The following is an 18742-nucleotide window of genomic DNA, read 5'->3' as shown; positions in this document are numbered from 1 at the left end:
TTCTGTTGTGTGTTCTGCTGTGTGATCTGTTGTGTGATCTGTTGTGTGTTCTGTTGTGTGTTCTGTTGTGTGTTCTGTTGTGTGATCTGTTGTGTGTTCTGTGTTCTGTTGTGTGATTTGTTGTGTGTTCTGTTGTGTGTTCTGTTGTGTGTTCTGTTGTGTGATCTGTTGTGTGTTCTGCTGTGTGTTCTGTTGTGTGTTCTGTTGTGTGTTCTGTTGTGTGTTCTGTGTGTGTTCAGTGTGTATTTGGTCACTGGTCCTGGATCAGAGTGTGTAGTCTAAGAGTGTGTTACGATAGTGATGTGTGCGTGAACAGTTGATGGTTGTGTTTCTGCAGAAAGAGCGTCGGGCTTGAACATGGATAATATAATTATAATATAATATGAGTGTTTGATCCTTGAGTGGAACGTTTTGGAATTTGTGCCAAAATTGAGACAGAAGTGTCAAAGCAATTGAAAATAATTGTAAATCAAAAACATGATCTCTAATGTTATTAATACAATGGTTCTTCATACTTTAGTACTTGTATTAGGTATGGCCTGAGCGCCTGCACAGCCTCTCTGCAGATGGAGCACCAGTCTGCTGCACAGCTCCACCTGCTGCAGAAGTTCTCTCTGCTCCGCCTCACTGCCATCATGGAGAGGAACTATCTGTCCAACAAACACAACTGGACCTGGTCAGTTTGTCTCCGCACTCGTACTACAATAGGAAGTACTCGCACACACACTATATCAAAAGTGTAAATGAATGTCTAGGGCCGTCCCCAAGTTCATGAAGAGAATGAAGGTTCCGGATTATAAGGAGAAGACGGTGTTTGGTGTCCCACTCATCGTCCACGTGCAGAGGTCAGGACGGCCCCTCACTCTGGGTCTGCAACAAGCCCTGCAACACCTGCGGAGCCACTGCCTCCACCAGGTCAGAGCAAATAATACTACTATATATATATATATATATATATATAGGCATGCATATATATAGCTGTGAGCTGACGCTTGGCTGGTTTGTTTGCATATTTATTTTTAGTTGTAATATGAAGAGTCCTTGTGCTTGATGTTGGACTGCTGCAGGTGGGTCTGTTCCGTAAGTCGGGGGTGAAGTCTCGGATCCAGGCTCTACGTCAGATGAACGAGAACTCCCCGGACCTGGTGAACTACGAGGAGCAGTCTGCTTATGACGTGGCCGACATGGTGAAGCAGTTCTTTAGAGATCTTCCAGAGCCTCTGCTCACCAGCAAACTAGGGGAGACCTTCCTGCACATCCACCAATGTGAGTATAAAACCTATGTCATGTTTCTATTTTCATATTTTGATGTACATGTTGTGGTCAGCTGAGGGCCCCCAGCACCAACTCTTCAACATACAGTGCTTTATACAGGTCACCTGGGTTTGGAGCAGGTGCTGACAGGACCGACAGGACAGGGCCAGTGAGAGTGATCCATGATCTGTTCTCCTCCAAAGCAGCTCCGCGCTTGTCTTCATTTTTGGGGATTGCGGGATTTAACTCTTGCCAGTTTTACCTGGCCTAACATTGACATACGTCTCTTTTGAATCATGAAATCATCAATTACCTGTGATGATCCTCTCCTGGAGAAATCCTCTCTACTCCATATGAAAGGTTCTTCATCTGCCTGAAGAACTGGTTCTCCTCCTAAAGAACTGGATCTCCTCCTGAAGAACTGCTTCTCCTCCTGAAGAACTGCTTCTCCTCCTAAAGAACTGGATCTCCTCCTGAAGAACTGGTTCTCCTCCTAAAGAACTGGTTCTCCTCCTGAAGAACTGGTTCTCCTCCTAAAGAACTGGTTCTCCTCCTGAAGAACTGGATCTCCACCTGAGGAACTGGTTCTCCTCCTGAAGAACTGGTTCTCCTCCTGAAGAACTGGATCTCCTCCTGAAGAACTGGTTCTCCTCCTGAAGAACTGGTTCTCCTCCTAAAGAACTGGATCTCCACCTGAAGAACTGGTTCTCCACCTGAAGAACTGGTTCTCCTCCTGAAGAACTGGTTCTCCTCCTAAAGAACTGGATCTCCTCCTGAAGAACTGGTTCTCCTCCTAAAGAACTGGTTCTCCTCCTGAAGAACTGGTTCTCCTAAAGAACTGGTTCTCCTCCTGAAGAACTGGATCTCATCCTGAAGAACTGGTTCTCCTCCTGAAGAACTGGTCCTCCTCCTAAAGAACTGCATCTCCACCTGAAGAACTGGTTCTCCTCCTGAAGAACTGGATCTTCACCTGAAGAACTGGTTCTCCTCCTGAAGAACCGGTTCTCCTCCTGAAGAACTGGATCTCCTCCTGAAGAACTGGTTCTCCTCCTGAAGAACTGGTTCTCCTCCTAAAGAACTGGATCTCCTCCTGAAGAACTGGTTCTCCTCCTAAAGAACTGGTTCTCCTCCTGAAGAACTGGTTCTCCTAAAGAACTGGATCTCCACCTGAAGAACTGGTTCTCCTCCTGAAGAACTGGTTCTCCTCCTGAAGAACTGGATCTCCTCCTGAAGAACTGGTTCTCCTCCTGAAGAACTGGTTCTCCTCCTGAAGAACTGGATCTCCTCCTGAAGAACTGGTTCTCCTCCTGAAGAACTGGTTCTCCTCCTGAAGAACTGGATCTCCTCCTGAAGAACTGGTTCTCCTCCTGAAGAACTGGTTCTCCTCCTGAAGAACTGGTTCTCCTCCTGATGAACTGGTTCTCCTCCTGAAGAACTGGTTCTCCTCCTGAGTGTCTTTCTCTCGTCTGTGAGAGTCAGATCTCTCCTTCATGTGGAACTCCTCCAGGTTTCTACTTTTTCCCAAGGAGGTTTGGAAGTTCTTCCTGGACGAGAAGGAGGGACTAAGGACAGAGGACTCTGGGACATTTGTCTAAGGACACGGGATGCTGGGACATTGTTTAATCTGTTTTTCACTATCGCCTTTCGAGGAAACTGCTGTTGTGATTTTGGGCGTTACAAAATAAATGTAATTTTATTTTATTGAATCAGCCATCAATAAATTATTTAGATTGGTATATTTTCTGATCGGTATTCTCTTACACACAGTGCAAGCGTTACATAATAATCCAGACATGGGCAAACTACGGCCCGCGGGCCACATACGGCCCGTTTGTCTTTATAATCCGGCCCGCCAAACATGCCAAGTAATATTTAAAAATACATACAGTATATATATTTATATATTTTTTTGTGGCCCCAGGGGCAAGATGTTTTAATCCGGCCCCTAGAAAGATTTTAGTTCCTATTTTTTAACTGTCTGTAACATCTGTCTGCACTTGTGTCCTTAAAGAAGATGACATGAAATTAATTAAAGAATATATTCAATAGCCTATATTTGACAGAAAAGTGATATTTTTTGATGATTTCTTTTTTTTCTTTCTTCACACCAATGATCGCGGGCCTGGGTTAGAATATGGCCCTTGGAGGAAAATAATTGCCCACCCCTGATTATCAAATAATCAGTGTTTCAGCTGCATTAATTTCTGCAAAGCAGCTGCAAATTAATGCAAACACTTTTCTTTACCTCATGGCTTACTTTGCTGTGTTGTTGTTAGCAGTGAAGTGAAGCTAATGCGCTAACTACAGTAACTTAGTTGACGTTAAAGGGCCAGAGCCCCATTCATGGAGAGGCTTCTCAATTCAATAGAGAATCTTCTCTCTTTGCCTTATTTTTAAGTTCTTTGCATAATCTCTGCAAAAATGGAGCCTAGATAACAATGAGTTTGCCTATAATTTTAATTAAATTAAACTAATAAAATATGCATGTAATAAAGTCATGTGACATTCAACTCCCTACACCATCATACTAAACCTCCTGGGCCAGAAGAAACACAGATAATACACACACAAAAATGTATTTAAAACATTTTATTTGACAATTCATTTTCCCCGAAGATTCATTTCCACCGTGAGAGACAAAAATAACGCATTTTAAACACATTTTATGATTTTTAAATAATGTATTTGTTTGTCTCAAATATAAGCAATAACAATCAACATTAAAGGAATTATGGAGGATTTTTTTCATTTCATCATGGCGTGGACAGCCGATAAGTCCTCCCACATATCAATCATTCCCTGCGTGCTACTGCACACCTGCAGCCTGGTTCCCATAGCAGCACGTTTCCCTGGCTGCGCATGCGTTGTTGATATGCCGGTGTGTGTTTAGCGAGATCCTTCAGAGTCCAGGCTGAAGGACGGCAGAGGAGGACTGTGGTCGAGCTCAAAAGAGACGGAAATCTGCAGAGACAGGAGATGCGATCTGTCATGCAAATAAACAAATGCACGTGGCAGCGAGGCTGTAGTGTACTTCCGGAAAAACCCTCTATTATTCCTTTAATATTTGGTTTGGTTTGGTTGCCTTTGTTTGTAATTATAGAGGTCAAACGTTTCCTGTAGTTCTTGACCAGGTTTGCTCACACTGCAGCAGCGATACTAGCCACTCCTCCACACAGATCTTCTCTAGATCTGTCTGGTTTCAGGTTTCATCTCCTCCAGAGATTTTCTATCAGATTTAGGTCTGAGACTGGCTAGACCCCTCCAGAACCTTGAGATGCTTCTTATGGAGCCACTCCTTGGTTCTCCTGGCTGTGTGCTTCAGGTCATTGTCATGTTGGAAAACTCAGCCACGCCCCATCTTCAACGTTCTGACTGAAGGAAGGAAGTTGTTGCCCAAAATCTGACAATCCATGGCCCCAATCATTCTCTTCTTAATACAGTGCAGTCGTCCTGTCCCCTGTGCAGAAAAGCACCCCCAAAGCATGATGTTTCCTCCCCCAAAGCATGATGTTTCCTCCCCCAAAGCGTGATGTTTCCTCCCCTAAAGCGTGATGTTTCCACCCCCAAAGCATGATGTTTCCACCCCCAAAGCATGATGTTTCCGCCACCAAAGCGTGATGTTTCCTCCCCCAAAGCATGATGTTTCCTCCCCCAAAGCATGATGTTTCCTCCCCCAAAGCAATGAGGTTTCGTCCCCCAAAGCATGATGTTTCCTCCCCCAAAGCATGATGTTTCCTCCCCCAAAGCATGAGGTTTCGTCCCCCAAAGCATGATGTTTCCTCCCCCAAAGCATGATGTTTCCTCCCCCAAAGCATGAGGTTTCGTCCCCCAAAGCATGATGTTTCCTCCTCCAAAGCATGATGTTTCCTCCTCCAAAGCATGATGTTTCCTCCCCCAAAGCCTGATGTTTCCTCCCCCAAAGCATGATGTTTCCTCCCCCAAAGCGTGATGTTTCCTCCCCCAAAGCATGATGTTTCCTCCCCCAAAGCGTGATGTTTCCTCCCCCAAAGCATGATGTTTCCTCCCCCAAAGCATGAGGTTTCCTCCCCCAAAGCATGATGTTTCCTCCCCCAAAGCGTGATGTTTCCTCCCCCGTGCTTCACAGTTGGGATGGTCCTCATCCTTCTTCTTCCTTCAAACACGGCGAGTGGAATTTATACCAAAAAGCTCTATTTCTGTCTCCTCTGACCACATGACTTTCTCCCATGATCCTCTGGATCATCCTGATGGTCAAACTTCAGACAGGTCTGGACATGTGCTGACTTAAGCAGGAGAATGTGTGATGCATGATTTTAAACCATGACGATGCAGTGTGTTACCATAGTAACCTTTGAACCTGTGGTTCCAGCTCGCTTCTGGTCATTGACCAGCTCCTCCTGTAGTTCTGAGCTGATTCCTCACCTTTCTGATCATCATTGAGCCCCACGAGGTGAGATCTTCATGGAGCCTCCGTAAGAGGGAGAGTGACATCATCTTTAGACTCTTGTATTTTCTAACAATTACTTCAACAGTTGATCTTTCTTCACAAGCTGCTTGTCAATCGCCTGCAGCTCTTTCCAGCCTTGTGAAGGTCTACAGTTCAGTATCTGGGGTCTTCTGACAGCTCTTTGGTCTTGTCCATGGCAGTGGGCGGAGTCTGATTGTGGGCGGGACAGGTGTCTTTATGCAGCTAACGAGCTCAAACAGGAGCGACTCATTTAGATGAATAAGTGGAGCAGAGGTCGACTTTTTAAAGGCAAAATAACAGGTCTTTGAGAACAAGAATTCTTGCTGATTGGCAGGTGTTCAAATACTTATTTGAAGCAATAACATACAATGTGCTTTCCGGATTTTATTTAGATTCTGTCCCTCGCAGGAAATGCACCTACAATGAGGATTTCAGACCCTCCAATTCCAAAGTGGGTGAACTTGCAAAATCGCAGGGTGTTCAAACCAACACAATTGTGTATAATTTGTTTTGGTTATAATGAGGATTTCAAGATCCTGTTATATGAAACAATTTGGGGACTTTTTTTCAATTCAAAATTCGTTCAAAAAAATTCCAGTTTTAAATCCTCAATCGATATGGCAATGGCCCAAATTTCTCATTATTCTGAAACCCATAGATTGATATATATCTTGGTGATGGGTACAGCACACAGCAGCAGCATAATTAATGCTGATGAAGAGGCTATTAAAATCCCCAAATCTTCCAGTTTTTGTTTCATGTGGAAATAACTAGTAATGACAGAAGTATGAAGTATAAACCAGGTCAACAAATCCGCAATCTGACATTCAAACAACAAATTCTACTGCAGAATTCTGACCTGTGTCCAGCTATGGGGATTTTGCAATGTTGTAATGTCTAACCAATTATCACACAGAATACAAAAGATAATAGAGTATGTGATTCTGTTGGTCTGTGTGTGCAGATGTGCCTGAAGAGCAGCGCGTCCAGGCGGTGCAGGCAGCCATCATGCTCATGTCAGACGAAAACCGCGAGGTCCTGCAGACGCTGCTCTGTTTCCTCAGTGATGTCACTGCCTCTGTGCAAGAGAACCAAATGACACCCATGAACCTCGCAGTGTGTCTGGCCCCCTCGCTCTTCCACCTCAGCATCCTCAAGAAGGACAACTTGCCACACAAGTAAGTCCTGCCTGATAAACAGAAGATTCATGTAGCACAAAATGCTAAAGGTCGTTTTGAGGTGAATACACTTTAAATAGTTAGATCTTATGTTTACTAGCATACATCTGCAGGGCTACCATAGGTGTCAATGTGGGTGCTATAGAAACATTCAAGGTGAACATTTCTGTTGTTACATTTGGAAAGAAAACAATAGGTCCAGGTCAGCCCACCAAGCACCGTTTTGCCAATTTCCACTCCAGCCTCCTCAAGCACCGGATTGCCCTCTCGCTCTGACCCAGAAGGGCTGCCTCCACCCACCGGTCTCCGCGCCAGAATACTTTCAGCCTCACGCTTTCAGCTTCACGCTTTCATGTCCCGCTGAACCAATTAAATCCTGGGTTCACCTCTTGCTGGCCACACTCTTCACCGCGTCCCGACTTCTTTCAGCGCCTGATACCCCTTCAACTCCAGCTGAACTGTTCTTCTATCTCGAAGCACTAGTTCTCGTCCTGAGTGGTCCCAACTCCAGTCTAGCTGCAATTGAAGATTGTCCGCCTGTCCGTCCGAGAGAGTCGGATCCCCCCTTCACCGTGGATCTCCTCAAGGTTTCTACTTTTTCCCAAAGAGGTTTTGGAGTTTTTCCCTGCAGAGAAGGAGGGTTTAAGGACAGGGGACCTGACTCATGCTAGCTTTGTCGCGTAGACTCTTAAGCTACTTCCATCATACTTATTTATTTATTTAACCCTTTATTTATTTATTTTGTTAGTCGTGGATGCTCATCACGGATTGTCTCATATCAGTCTTGTCGTAGTATCAGCTGCCCTCTCCTAATCCATTAATTCCCAAAAGCCTCCTCTGGGCACTGGGATGTTACTTTAAGGTAAGTGGTTCTTCCCCCCAGCTTGACCAGTTCCTCCCCTTCATCTGCGAGTTTGCATGTCTCCGGCTGCCTTGTTTTAGATCGATACAGTCGGAATTGCTGCCTCCCTTTTGGGCCATCCGTGTTTATGGCTATCCAGTCCAATGACCCTGCAGTCATCGACACCATCAACAAATACATTCAGAACATTGCTACAATGTTCTACACTTGAGCCCCGCTCTGACTCACCTCCTCTTCCTTCTAGACCACCCGGTACAGCTTCCTTCCATTGTAGCTTCAATCTACCTTTCCTGCGTTCGACCTCCTTTCCTTAACCTGCTACTTACCATTCACCTTCGACTACCAGTCTCTATTTACCGATAGGCTGCTCTTAACCGTTCTGCAAAGAGACCAAATGACGATGGTCGTTAAAAGCTTGCATTGGCATGTTCCTTTTGCCTTCCTCGGTTTTCTTAGAGGTTGCCTTGTCCACAACAGTTCTCCTCACAATATCAAGGATCTCCAACCAACGCTTAGTCTTCCCCTAAAACAAGCAAAATTACAGTGGTAGTTCAACCACAATTGACTTGTCTGATAAAATTTGTTTTGAGCTTCTTTGCAATCTTCCAGGTCTCAATCCTCTTTACCAATCAAGGCCAGTTTGCATCAGGCTCTGGTTTATCCCTTACTTAAAGTAGATCCTCGCCTGGTCCCCACATTTCCTACCGGACTTTTTCCCGCATTGACGTTACCACATCTGCTTCTAGTCAAGGAGACATTGACCGCCTCATTATATCATGGAACACCGGTTCTCCATGGCCTTCAAGGTCTACACCCACCATAACCTCTGAGATCTCCAGTCCGCCAATCGGCACTGCCTCTGTTAAGCTTCTTTTGGGGTATTGATGCCCAGGAGCATGCAGCCCTCATCACCAGAAGCCCCAAAACAGCATCAACATCTGTACACTTGTGTTATTCATGTTTCTCGTATGTCAATAAACACTTTGCGTCGTAGCTGGAGTCGTGGTCTTTGCTAGTGAAATGAAGATAAATTTGCTATCTTAAGTTCGGGAGCAGGACCACGCCCCTTCCTGCGGCTACACTATTTAATCATCCAGATCACAGACACCTGTGTTCATGACGTTGTGCCCCTCCCTCCCACCCACTTTTTAATTGTTCTAATTCTAATTTATCTCCTAGATGGGGGTATCGAGCCCCCTTCAGCCCTCAATGCCAGATGTGTTGTTCATGTTTCTCGTATGTCAATAAACACTTTGCATCATAGCTGGGGTCATGAATCGTAACAATTCCGATGCCATTGGATTGAACGTATTTATTTTGCTATTTTGCTATTAAACCTCCAAACACATGTGTTTCTTCTTGTTTCATCCAGAGCCATGCAGAAGAAGTACGCCTCGGGCCGACCAGACCAAAAGGACCTCAACGAGAACTTAGCTGCTGCACAAGGCCTGGCTCACATGATCACAGAGTGCAACCGGCTTTTTCAGGTGCGGCACTATTTGTGTTGATGTGGAATGTATTGTATTCTATTTACATAATTACTGGGGAAGGGTTTTTCAATTATTTTGCATCTTGTTTGACTTACACGGATAGATTGACGGACAAACAGACATTAAGAATCACATTCAGTAGTTTGTCCGAATATTTGAGCATCTTGGAGTCCACACAAAGCCAGACCCAGCTCTTTATGCAAATGCTTTAGTGAAGGAAGAAACTTTGAATTGTTGTGTTTGCTTTGCTCATCACTTCTCCTTCACACTTCTCAGATCCCTCATGAGATGGTTACCCAGTCTCGTAACTCGTATGTGGAGGCGGACATGCAGGCTCCTACCATGGACGTGCTCTGTAAGCAGCTGGAGGAGGACGACGGGACCTACCCCACCCACATGGAGCACAGGCTGCAGGGCTTTCTGCGAGAGACCCACGAGAAGTCCAAGCACTGGGTCTCCTGCAGTAGTGCCAACAATACTGAGCTGTACTACAAGAAGGTGTGTGCGCCAGGGATTGGAGGGTTATGAGTTCTACGTAAAGGTCATTCGTCATGAACTCCTACTGACCTGGGGTCCACCACAACCGCTTTCATTTTGTTCACATTGACTTGTATGTAATGATTGTTACACCATATCATGAAGTGGCCTATTCCAGATGAGTGGCCTTTGATGTCAGCGTGGCCTGTTACTTACATACGGATTTTGTTGTGATATAATACAGTCACAATTTGTATATAATTTAAATGAGCTGACAGTACCCTGGATAATACAGAGAGTTTCCTTTACACAGAATTTTAAGATGTTCCGGATTCAAGATGGCGCCGCTGAAGGCTGCCTCGGTGTTTCGGGGCTCTTTGTTTTGTCTGTTTTTGTTCGTAAATTGTGTGTCTGCTCTTACACTCGTTAAGAGCTCTTATCAATCAGGACCACTACTCCTATGTATCTAGTTCCAGTTTTTTTTAGCATCTGCTGCAGAAATAGCTCTTATTTTGGCTAAAATTGTGAGACGCCGCAGAAGTCAACGTGAACTCACTACCCAACAAACTGGACAAACTGGACAAACTGGCGTTGCTGATGAGACGAAACAGAGACGTTTCTTCATCTTCTGTGTTGTGCTTTACGGAGACGTGGCTCAGCGAATCCGTCCCGGACTGCGGCGTACAGCTGGAGGGCTTCCAACTGTTCCACTCTGACCAGCTGAGAGCTCTCGCCGGAAAACAACGAGGCGGCAGGATCTGTTTCTACATCAACAATGCCTGGTCTTCAGACGTGTCTGTGATTTCCAAATACTGCTCTCCTGATCTGGAATATCTCTTCATCAACTGCAAACTATTCTACTCGCCGCGTGAGTTCGCCTCATTCATTCTCGCTCGCCAAGCGCAAACGTGCAGGAGGCACAGCGCACGCTCATGGACCAGGTTCTGAGTGTGGAGCGGACCTTCCCAGACTCATTGTATATTATCCTGGACAATTTTAACAAGAGGAATCTCAGCCACGAACTACCAAAGTACAGACAGTTTATTAAAGTCCCGACCAGAGAGCAAAACACACTGGATCACTGCTACACAACAGTCAGCAACGCCCGTGCCGAGCTGGGCTCTTCAGACCACGTCATGGTTCACCTGATCCCCACGTACAGACAGAGGCTGAAGATCTCCAAACCTGTTGTGAGGACTTCTAAGAGGTGGACCAACGAGGCAGTGGAGGAGGAGCTACATGTGTGTTTGGACATCACAGACTGGGAGGTCTTCAGAGCTGCCACAGACAGTTTGGATGAGGACACGGACACTGTGATGTGATACATTCGATTCTGTGAGGACAGCATTAGACCATCACACACCAACGTCACTTTCAACAATGACAAACCCTGGTTCACACCCAAACTGAGGCAGTTAAGGCGGCAGAAGGAGGCAGTGCACAGGGCCGGAGATAGAGAGCGCTACAAAGATGCAAAGTACAGGTTCAGCAGGAGGTGTCGAGAGCTAGATCTCAGTACAACACGCGTCTGAAGTAGCAGTTCTCTGACAACAACCCCGCCTCTGTGTGGAGTGGGCTCCGGCTTCTGACTAATTACAAGCCCAGAGCCCCCCTTGCGCGGGGGGGCCAGCAACTTCCCCTACCCCACTGTGGCCACCTCTGCCAACCCAACCCCGGCCCCCAGACTACAGACTATTTTGGAAATCCGTCAAAAAGCTGCTGGACCAGACGGTGTCACTCCGGCCACCTTAAGACACTGCGCAGGCGAGTTGGCCCTTGTCTTCACTGGCATTTTTAACACCTCCCAGCTCAACGTGCCTGACTCCACCTGTAGGTGGAGCACTGACTTCCTGACGGAGGCAGTGTGTTCGGCTGGGGAAGAATATCTCAGACACTCGGACTATCAGCACAGGAGCTCCACAGGGCTGTGTACTTTTCCCCCTGCTCTTCTCCCTGTACACAAACTACTGCACCTCCAGCCACGACTCCGTGAAGCTAATCAAGTTTGTGGACGACACTACCCTCATCATCATACACCACCCTCATCACCATGACGACACCACCCTCATCGGGCTCATCTTGAACGGGGATGAGTCTGTCTACAGGAGGTGGAGCGGCTGGTGTCCTGGTGCAGCGGTAACAACCTGGAGTTCAACGCCCAGAAGACAGTGGAGATGATCGTGGACTTCAGGAAAGTCACAGCCCCCCCCCCCCCCCCCCCCCCCCCCCCCCCCACCATCACAGACTCCCTCCGCTTTCTCTGCACCACCATCACCAGGACCTCAAGTGGGAGCCACCATCAGCTCCTCATCAAGAAGGTCCAGCAGAGGATGAACTTCCTGCAGCAGCTGAGGAAAGACAAACTGACAGAGGAGATGATGGTGCAGTTCTACACGGCCATCATTGAGTTCATACTCACCTCCTCAACCACTGGGTGGTACGTTGGAGCCACAGCCAGGGACAAACAGAGACTACAGCGCCCTCTGATGAGAAGGTGATCGGCTGCAGACTTCATCTCTGCAGGGCCTGTACGTCTCCAGGACTCTGGGACGAACAGGTCGGATCACAGCCGACCCTTCTCACCCTGGACATGGACTTTTTGTGCCCCTCCCCTCAGGCAGGAGGCCACTCCCCTCAGGCAGGAGGCCACTCCCCTCAGGCAGGAGGCCACTCCCCTCAGACAAGAGGCCACTCCTTGATGCTGTTATTGCCCCCGAGGCACTTTCGTGCACAAACTTTACTGTCCTCTTTTCCCTTCTTTGAGGTGTCACCTCTCCTTTTTCTGTTTTCTCTTTACTTTGGTTCACAGGAAAAAACAGATGCACAGGCGGATCAGGGCCACTGGGGGAAATGACAGCCACATAGCCTTATTCTGCTGGTCTCAAGCTACAAAATGCCTTTCATCAAATGTTAATAGGCCTCATGTTAACGGAGAAAGATGCTAAAGAGTGAATGAATGGAAGCGCAAACTCTAAGGCAGCAGAAACACTGGAGCGCGAGGTCAAACTCGTTCTTGCAAAAACAAACGTTATACATTTACCTACAACATAAGTTCGCAGTCCTGAGAAAATCATTACCTGGAGCCTTTCAATCCACAGAGAAAATAACATGTGAAGGGCCAGGGGCTGTGCAGTGAAACTCAGGGCCCAGGGTAATGGAGTTAAAATAAAATAAATAAATTATGCAGCCAAGTGAATGGACAGTGACCTGCTAAAATTGTATGTCTAAAATTCACCAGAATGCAGGATATCACTTCTGATTTCTTCAAAGTTTTCTGAAGGTTGACCCCTGACCCACCTGTTGTGCCTCTGCCTATACAAATAACTTGAATGTTGAACTATGTGCTTTGAGTGCTGTGAAGATGGAAAAGTGCTATATAAATACACTGTAATGAGAGATTTGTTTGTGTTATATATTGTAATATATATATAACTATTCAGACAACTGAAATTACACTTTGTTCTGGCCATACATTGGAACATGAATAGCTCACAGTTGTTTTCTTCAGAATCAGAATAGGTTTATTGCCATTGTCAATGAACAAAGTTCCAAAAATGAAAGTAGGTCACAGAGGCATTAAGGTGAGACCTCTCCTTCCTAATCTGTTTGTAATACAGTAAAGCCATCAGCCTTAGTATGTGACAGCTAATGGATTCCCAGTCCCAGGTCAGGAAATTAAATTTCCTTCATTTCTTTCAGCTTTCATTTGGAACACAAACTGAAACAATGATTCACATTTGGAGAAACCTTTGAAGTGACACTACATTTTCATTGCTCATCCTGTCCTTTGTGCTCAGGTTGTAGATGGAAACCTCTTGCGGCGCTGGAAAGTGTCAGTGGAGGTGGAAGCCCCTCCCTCTGTGGTACTGAACAGGGTGCTACGAGAGCGCCACCTATGGGACATGGACCTGCTGAAGTGGAAAGTGTGTGAGAGCCTGGACAGACACACAGAGGTGTTTCAGTACTCGGTCAGCTCTATGCCTCCTCACCCCAGCAGAGACTTTGTGCTCCTGCGGTATGTGCACACTTTATTATTATACACATGATCTATATCCATAGGTTTGAAAGTGAATAATTAGCACCTTTGCCATAGCAATTAACAAGTGAAAACTACCATACTTTTCAGGCTAGACAGCGCTCCTGAATAAAAGCCGTGCACACAAAATTCATGAAGAAATTTGAACTTGTACATATACAGCAGGTGCCCACGTTGTAACATGAGATATTTACACATAAATAAATGCGGTAGTGAACCGGGGGTCTCGTGGCCCCGTGGTCTGCTGCGCTGCAGGACTTTAGACTAATATCTCATTGAATATGAGACGAATTTCAGTTTGTAGTTTTAACAAACAGAAAACACATCACAGCTGTCCCTTCTGTCCCTACTGTCCCCTCTATCACTACTGTCCCTTACGGTCCCCTTTGTCCTTGATGACTCTGTGTCTTCACATCTGGTTCATCTGCTCCTGAGTTCGTACTTATAAAGTGAGTGTTATGTTGTAACATGAGATATTTACACATAAATATGGTCCATGTGGTGATGAACATGTCTTTTGACCCGTGAGTCTGGTCTGGCCAAGAAAGTCTCATCTCACTGCAGCAGGTTCTAAACTGCAGACCCGTTTATCACATGTCTGCGCTCTACGTGTGTCTTTGTGTTCAGCCACGTCTAGATTCACTTCCTCATTAGACTCATGTCACCGTGAAAATGAGTCTGAACACATGGTTCAAAGCGTGGGGAAAAAGTAGCGGCTTAAAGTCCGAACAGTATGTAAATTATATATATATATATTTTCCTTAAAAGGGCAGCTAAAACAAAGAACCTGAAATTCTTGAATAGGATTTTAAGTTAGTTTTTATTCAAGCTCCTCAAAAAGACACAGTAAGGTCACCAGGACCCTGGCAGATGGTTAAAGGTGTCTTCACTGATTGATCAGGATGATCCGCTTCGTGTCGAGGCTTTGCAATGAATACAGACAAAAGGAACAATCCAGATATACTTAGTACAAAATGGGCCTACATAATGATTTAAGTAAAGAATATATGTTTAACAGATGCACAAGAACAGAAAAACATCTTACGTAAAGAGGCCTTGGATACATGGTCATGACAGATGAGTTATAACTCACCTTAAATTGTGAATTTAGACCTGGAACTCAGATATTTATTCTATTCTGTGGTAAGCCCCGCCCACCGGGTGGGACCTCCTGAACTAGAAGAAAAAGTTGTTTCAACAGAAACTTACACCTCTTTGTTTTCTATCAAGCCTGTTGTTTCCTATCAGCCCTTTAATGGGCTAATTAGTCAAACTTTCACACAAAAGGGAGACTAATTAGCCAATTAAAGGACTAATAGGAAACAAGATAGGAAATGTATTTGTCTTTTTAATTTTTTTTTATAACAGGTTCATTTGTGATCGGGCACAATGAGACAATATCACTTGGCTCTAGCTTGATTTTTTATAGTGGAAAAAAAATGGCCATAAAAAAAGTTTTCGTTTTTATTATTTTTCTCTCCCAAACCACCCCCCTAACGAAAACTAAAAAAAATTCACGATGAGTGCAAAAAATGTTTTATTTTTTACTACTATCTACTTTTTAATTTGATAAAAAATCTATTTAAAATTATATCACAAATAAAACAATAACCTAAGTTCTCTATGAGTCTGATTATAATAAAACACAGTGTTTTGAAGCTTAAACTATAGAAAGACGATGTGTCCCTTTGACAGAGCTTCCACTGACGTCTTCTTCTACAGCGTGTAAAACTCTTGTGCTTCCTGCTAGAGTGCCGCCTTGTGGCCAGTAAAAATCTATAAATTAGATGCACCGCTATAATGACCGCAGAGTTCAAAGAGGGAACATTTTTTTGACGCAAGGAGTGTTATCTATAAAGGAGTGGAAAGGACATTCTTGTGTCTGATGCTGAAAGAAACACGCTCAGAGGAGTTATCGTAGGTGTCCCTACGGCGACGCCTGTGGATGAAGTTAAGGAGAATTTGACTGGAGCTACGGTGGTGGACGCTAGGCGGTTGAAGGTGACCCGGTCTGGGGTAAGATGTGACAGCTTGTCGGTAATGGTAACACTTGAAGGGAGGTGCCTGCCTAGTAAGGTGTTCATTGGGTTCATGTGCCATGACGTTAGGCCATATGTTCCACCGCCCCTGCGTTGCTTTAAGTGCCAGCGCTTTGGGCATATTGCAGCGGTCTGTAGAGGGAGTCAAAGATGTGGTAAATGTGCAGGAGATCACGAGTATGGGAAGTGTGACGTGGGAGCAAAACTGAAGTGCTGTAACTGTGGGGAAGAACATAGCTCTGCCTACGGGGGATGCAGGTTTAGCAAAAGAGCTGCTGAGGTGCATAAAATAAAGGTCTCTCAAGGTATATCCTATGCAGATGCAGTCAAGAAAGTTTCAAGTAACGAGTTTAGAGTAAATACAGAGAGAGGAGCCAGCGCTGCTCCCAGCCAGGGCGAAATGAGAAAGGCCAGCGTGGCTCCCAAGAAGTGTGGTGGTCCCAAGTGTGCAGGTTCCAGAATTAATGAGAATACCCTGGTTGTGGATAGAGAGGATTTTGTACTCTTTATGGTGGATGTTGTAAACTGTGCTGCTCAGACTCAAAGCAGAACTGAAAGGATCAGGATCATTGCTAAAGCTGCAGGGAGATTCCTTGGAACAAAGGAGCTTGATTGGGCAGATATAGAAAACAGGCTAAAGGCGCTAAATGGGAGTCGGAGTGATGGGGGTCTGCTTTTGGGGAGTCAGGGTGATCAGAGTGACGAGATGGGGGTGGGGGTGGTCTCCTGTCCTCGTCCAGTCTCGTAGACGCACGGCTACCAAGCAGCGACATCAGTGGAAATATTAAAGCCTATAGAATGAAGCCTAAAGAATAAAGCTGTACGGTGGAAGCACCGAACGTCAAAGAAGGAGAGGAAGATGAAGAAGAGTCTCCCTGGAATAAAGCCGGTTGTTGTTGTTGTTGTTGTTGTTGTTGTTGTTTTATGGCGGTTGGCATCCAATTGTTGCATTACCGCCAGACTTTATTCCTCAGACTTTTCGTAGTCCTCAGACTGTCGTAGTCCGTAAAAGAACTCCTTGAAACAACAACAACTATTCTAGTCACAAAGACATATCATGACCTCATGGGCTTTGTAACACCAAAGCAATGGAAGGAGTACTTTTACGGACTACGACAGAGTCTGAGGACTACGAAAAGTCTGAGGAATAAAGTCTGGCGGTAATGCAACAATTGGATGCCAACCGCCATAAAACAACAACAACAACAACAACTTTTTGGTGACTGCCACACAAACTCTGGAGCTTGTGTGGAGCTTTAAAAGGTGAAATAGCGCCACACATGGCAGGATGGTGAAATGGACCATTAACAAAAAGATCATTCAGTAAAACCAACAGTAAAATGTGCTTCACGATCTTCTGAGGGTCTGAACAGTCACATGGAGCGTGCATCATCACACACTCACTTCATGCAGACCAGTAGTCTTCCATCATTGCTCGTCTGTTCAGATGCCCTCCCTCAGTGTCACAGATCCTTAGTGCTCTCGCTTCTCGGAGGCTCCTCCCCCTCTCTTATCTGACGCACGGGGATCAGATACTCGTCTAACATCTCATGTCAAACGAGGATTTAATTTAGTGTCCCCAAGAGCTGTTGTTCGGTTTACTGTTACATTATTGACTTCAGCAGCTGTAAAGGGTCAGCAGTGGCTTGAATCAAAGAAGTTTCAAAGAACATTGTGATGATTAGGTCAAACATATCTGAATGTTGTTTTCTATAAAGTGCCATTTACTTGTTCTAGAATCTTGATCAATAATTTTGTGTGCAGGTCGTGGAGAACTGACCTGCCCAGAGGCTCCTGCTCCCTGGTGTCTGTGTCCATCCAGCATGTGGACTGTCCATCTTTTGGAGGAGTCAGAGCCATAGTCCTGGAGTCGAACTACCTTCTGGAGCCCTGTGGCTCTGGAAAGTCCAGACTGACTCACATCAGCCGAGTGGACCTCAAGTAAGACCACACACACTGCTTTGTCCTGTGTGCTCCAGTGTGCAAAATGGTGTAACTCGGAGTGTGTTTTATCACAGAGGCAGGGTTCCAGACTGGTACAACAAGGCCTTCGGTCACCTGTGCGCCGCAGAGGCCGCACGCATCCGCAACTCCTTCACGCTCATTATCAAGGATGGCCCTGAAACCAAGATCTAAGGCTGGTCAGACACAATGGAGTGTTTCTCTGACCATCACCTCACACTCTGACAAAGCCTCATGATTGGTGCTAAGCTTATTCCTGCCATTGTATTTCTATTTACTACTTGCAAATAATAGTGATACAATTATTATTTTCTTCATTAATCAATATTGTGTTGTGTCTACAACATGTAAAGACTTCAAAGCTTCTGGGAAGCTTTTTTTAATCTAAACCTATATAATTATGTCAATGCTACACCCAAGGGCTGTATATGAGCATTTGTGAATAATTGTAAATATTGCACATAACTAAAGTATAATCATTATATTCAATATGTGTAACTCTATTCTATGGCATTTTTACTATGGAGCCGTTGCACATGGTACACATTGTAAGCTGCGTTTACTTTGATTGAGTATTGCCAGTGTGCAGATGTTGACCTCTGACCTGGATGTAAAAGACTTTACTGCTTTACTGGACTGAAAATTATAGACTTGATTTTCATTAAAAGGATCAAAACATTTGATTGGTTATTGTATTGTGTCTACTTGTGTAAAAATGACTCTTCAACTGGTGGGCCAGGCCAACAGCGGCATCTACTGGCTGAACTAGAGAATTACATGCTGGCCCGTAGGGTACTCACATACATACATATCTCTACTTGTGAACCAACATTTACACAGTAGCGTAGAGTGACACTGGAGGCGAGGGAAGGAGCTGTCTTGTTTGCACTGTGAACACCACTGTCCCACTGCCACACCATCCCTGAACTAACCTCAGGGGAGCGAGACAGAAGTATTCAGAATACAGTACTCTGATTTGAGTAATCGAGTATGTTAC

At 45.2% G+C, this 18742-nt stretch overlaps 1 protein-coding gene across 1 annotated transcript in view; it reads left to right on the top strand.

Moving 5' to 3' along the window:
- Window positions 1-18360, top strand: part of LOC140373136 (stAR-related lipid transfer protein 13-like) — a 72569-nt gene extending 54209 nt beyond the window's left edge. The window contains 9 exon segments of the mRNA XM_072459876.1: window positions 521-676; window positions 756-915; window positions 1068-1266; window positions 6666-6879; window positions 9114-9228; window positions 9508-9729; window positions 13506-13723; window positions 17548-17724; window positions 17802-18360. Coding sequence (XP_072315977.1) covers window positions 521-676; window positions 756-915; window positions 1068-1266; window positions 6666-6879; window positions 9114-9228; window positions 9508-9729; window positions 13506-13723; window positions 17548-17724; window positions 17802-17919 — 1579 coding nt within the window. The 3' untranslated portion in view covers window positions 17920-18360.
- The last annotated feature ends 382 nt before the right edge of the window (window positions 18361-18742 follow it).

The sequence above is a fragment of the Eucyclogobius newberryi genome, unplaced genomic scaffold (assembly GCF_026437365.1).
Source record: "Eucyclogobius newberryi isolate DKJ021-1_F unplaced genomic scaffold, fEucNew1.0.hap1 SCAF_10, whole genome shotgun sequence".
NCBI classification, from domain to species: domain Eukaryota; kingdom Metazoa; phylum Chordata; class Actinopteri; order Gobiiformes; family Gobiidae; genus Eucyclogobius; species Eucyclogobius newberryi.
Note: the sequence above shows the minus strand (reverse complement) of the source record. Positions and strands in the feature narration are given on the sequence as shown.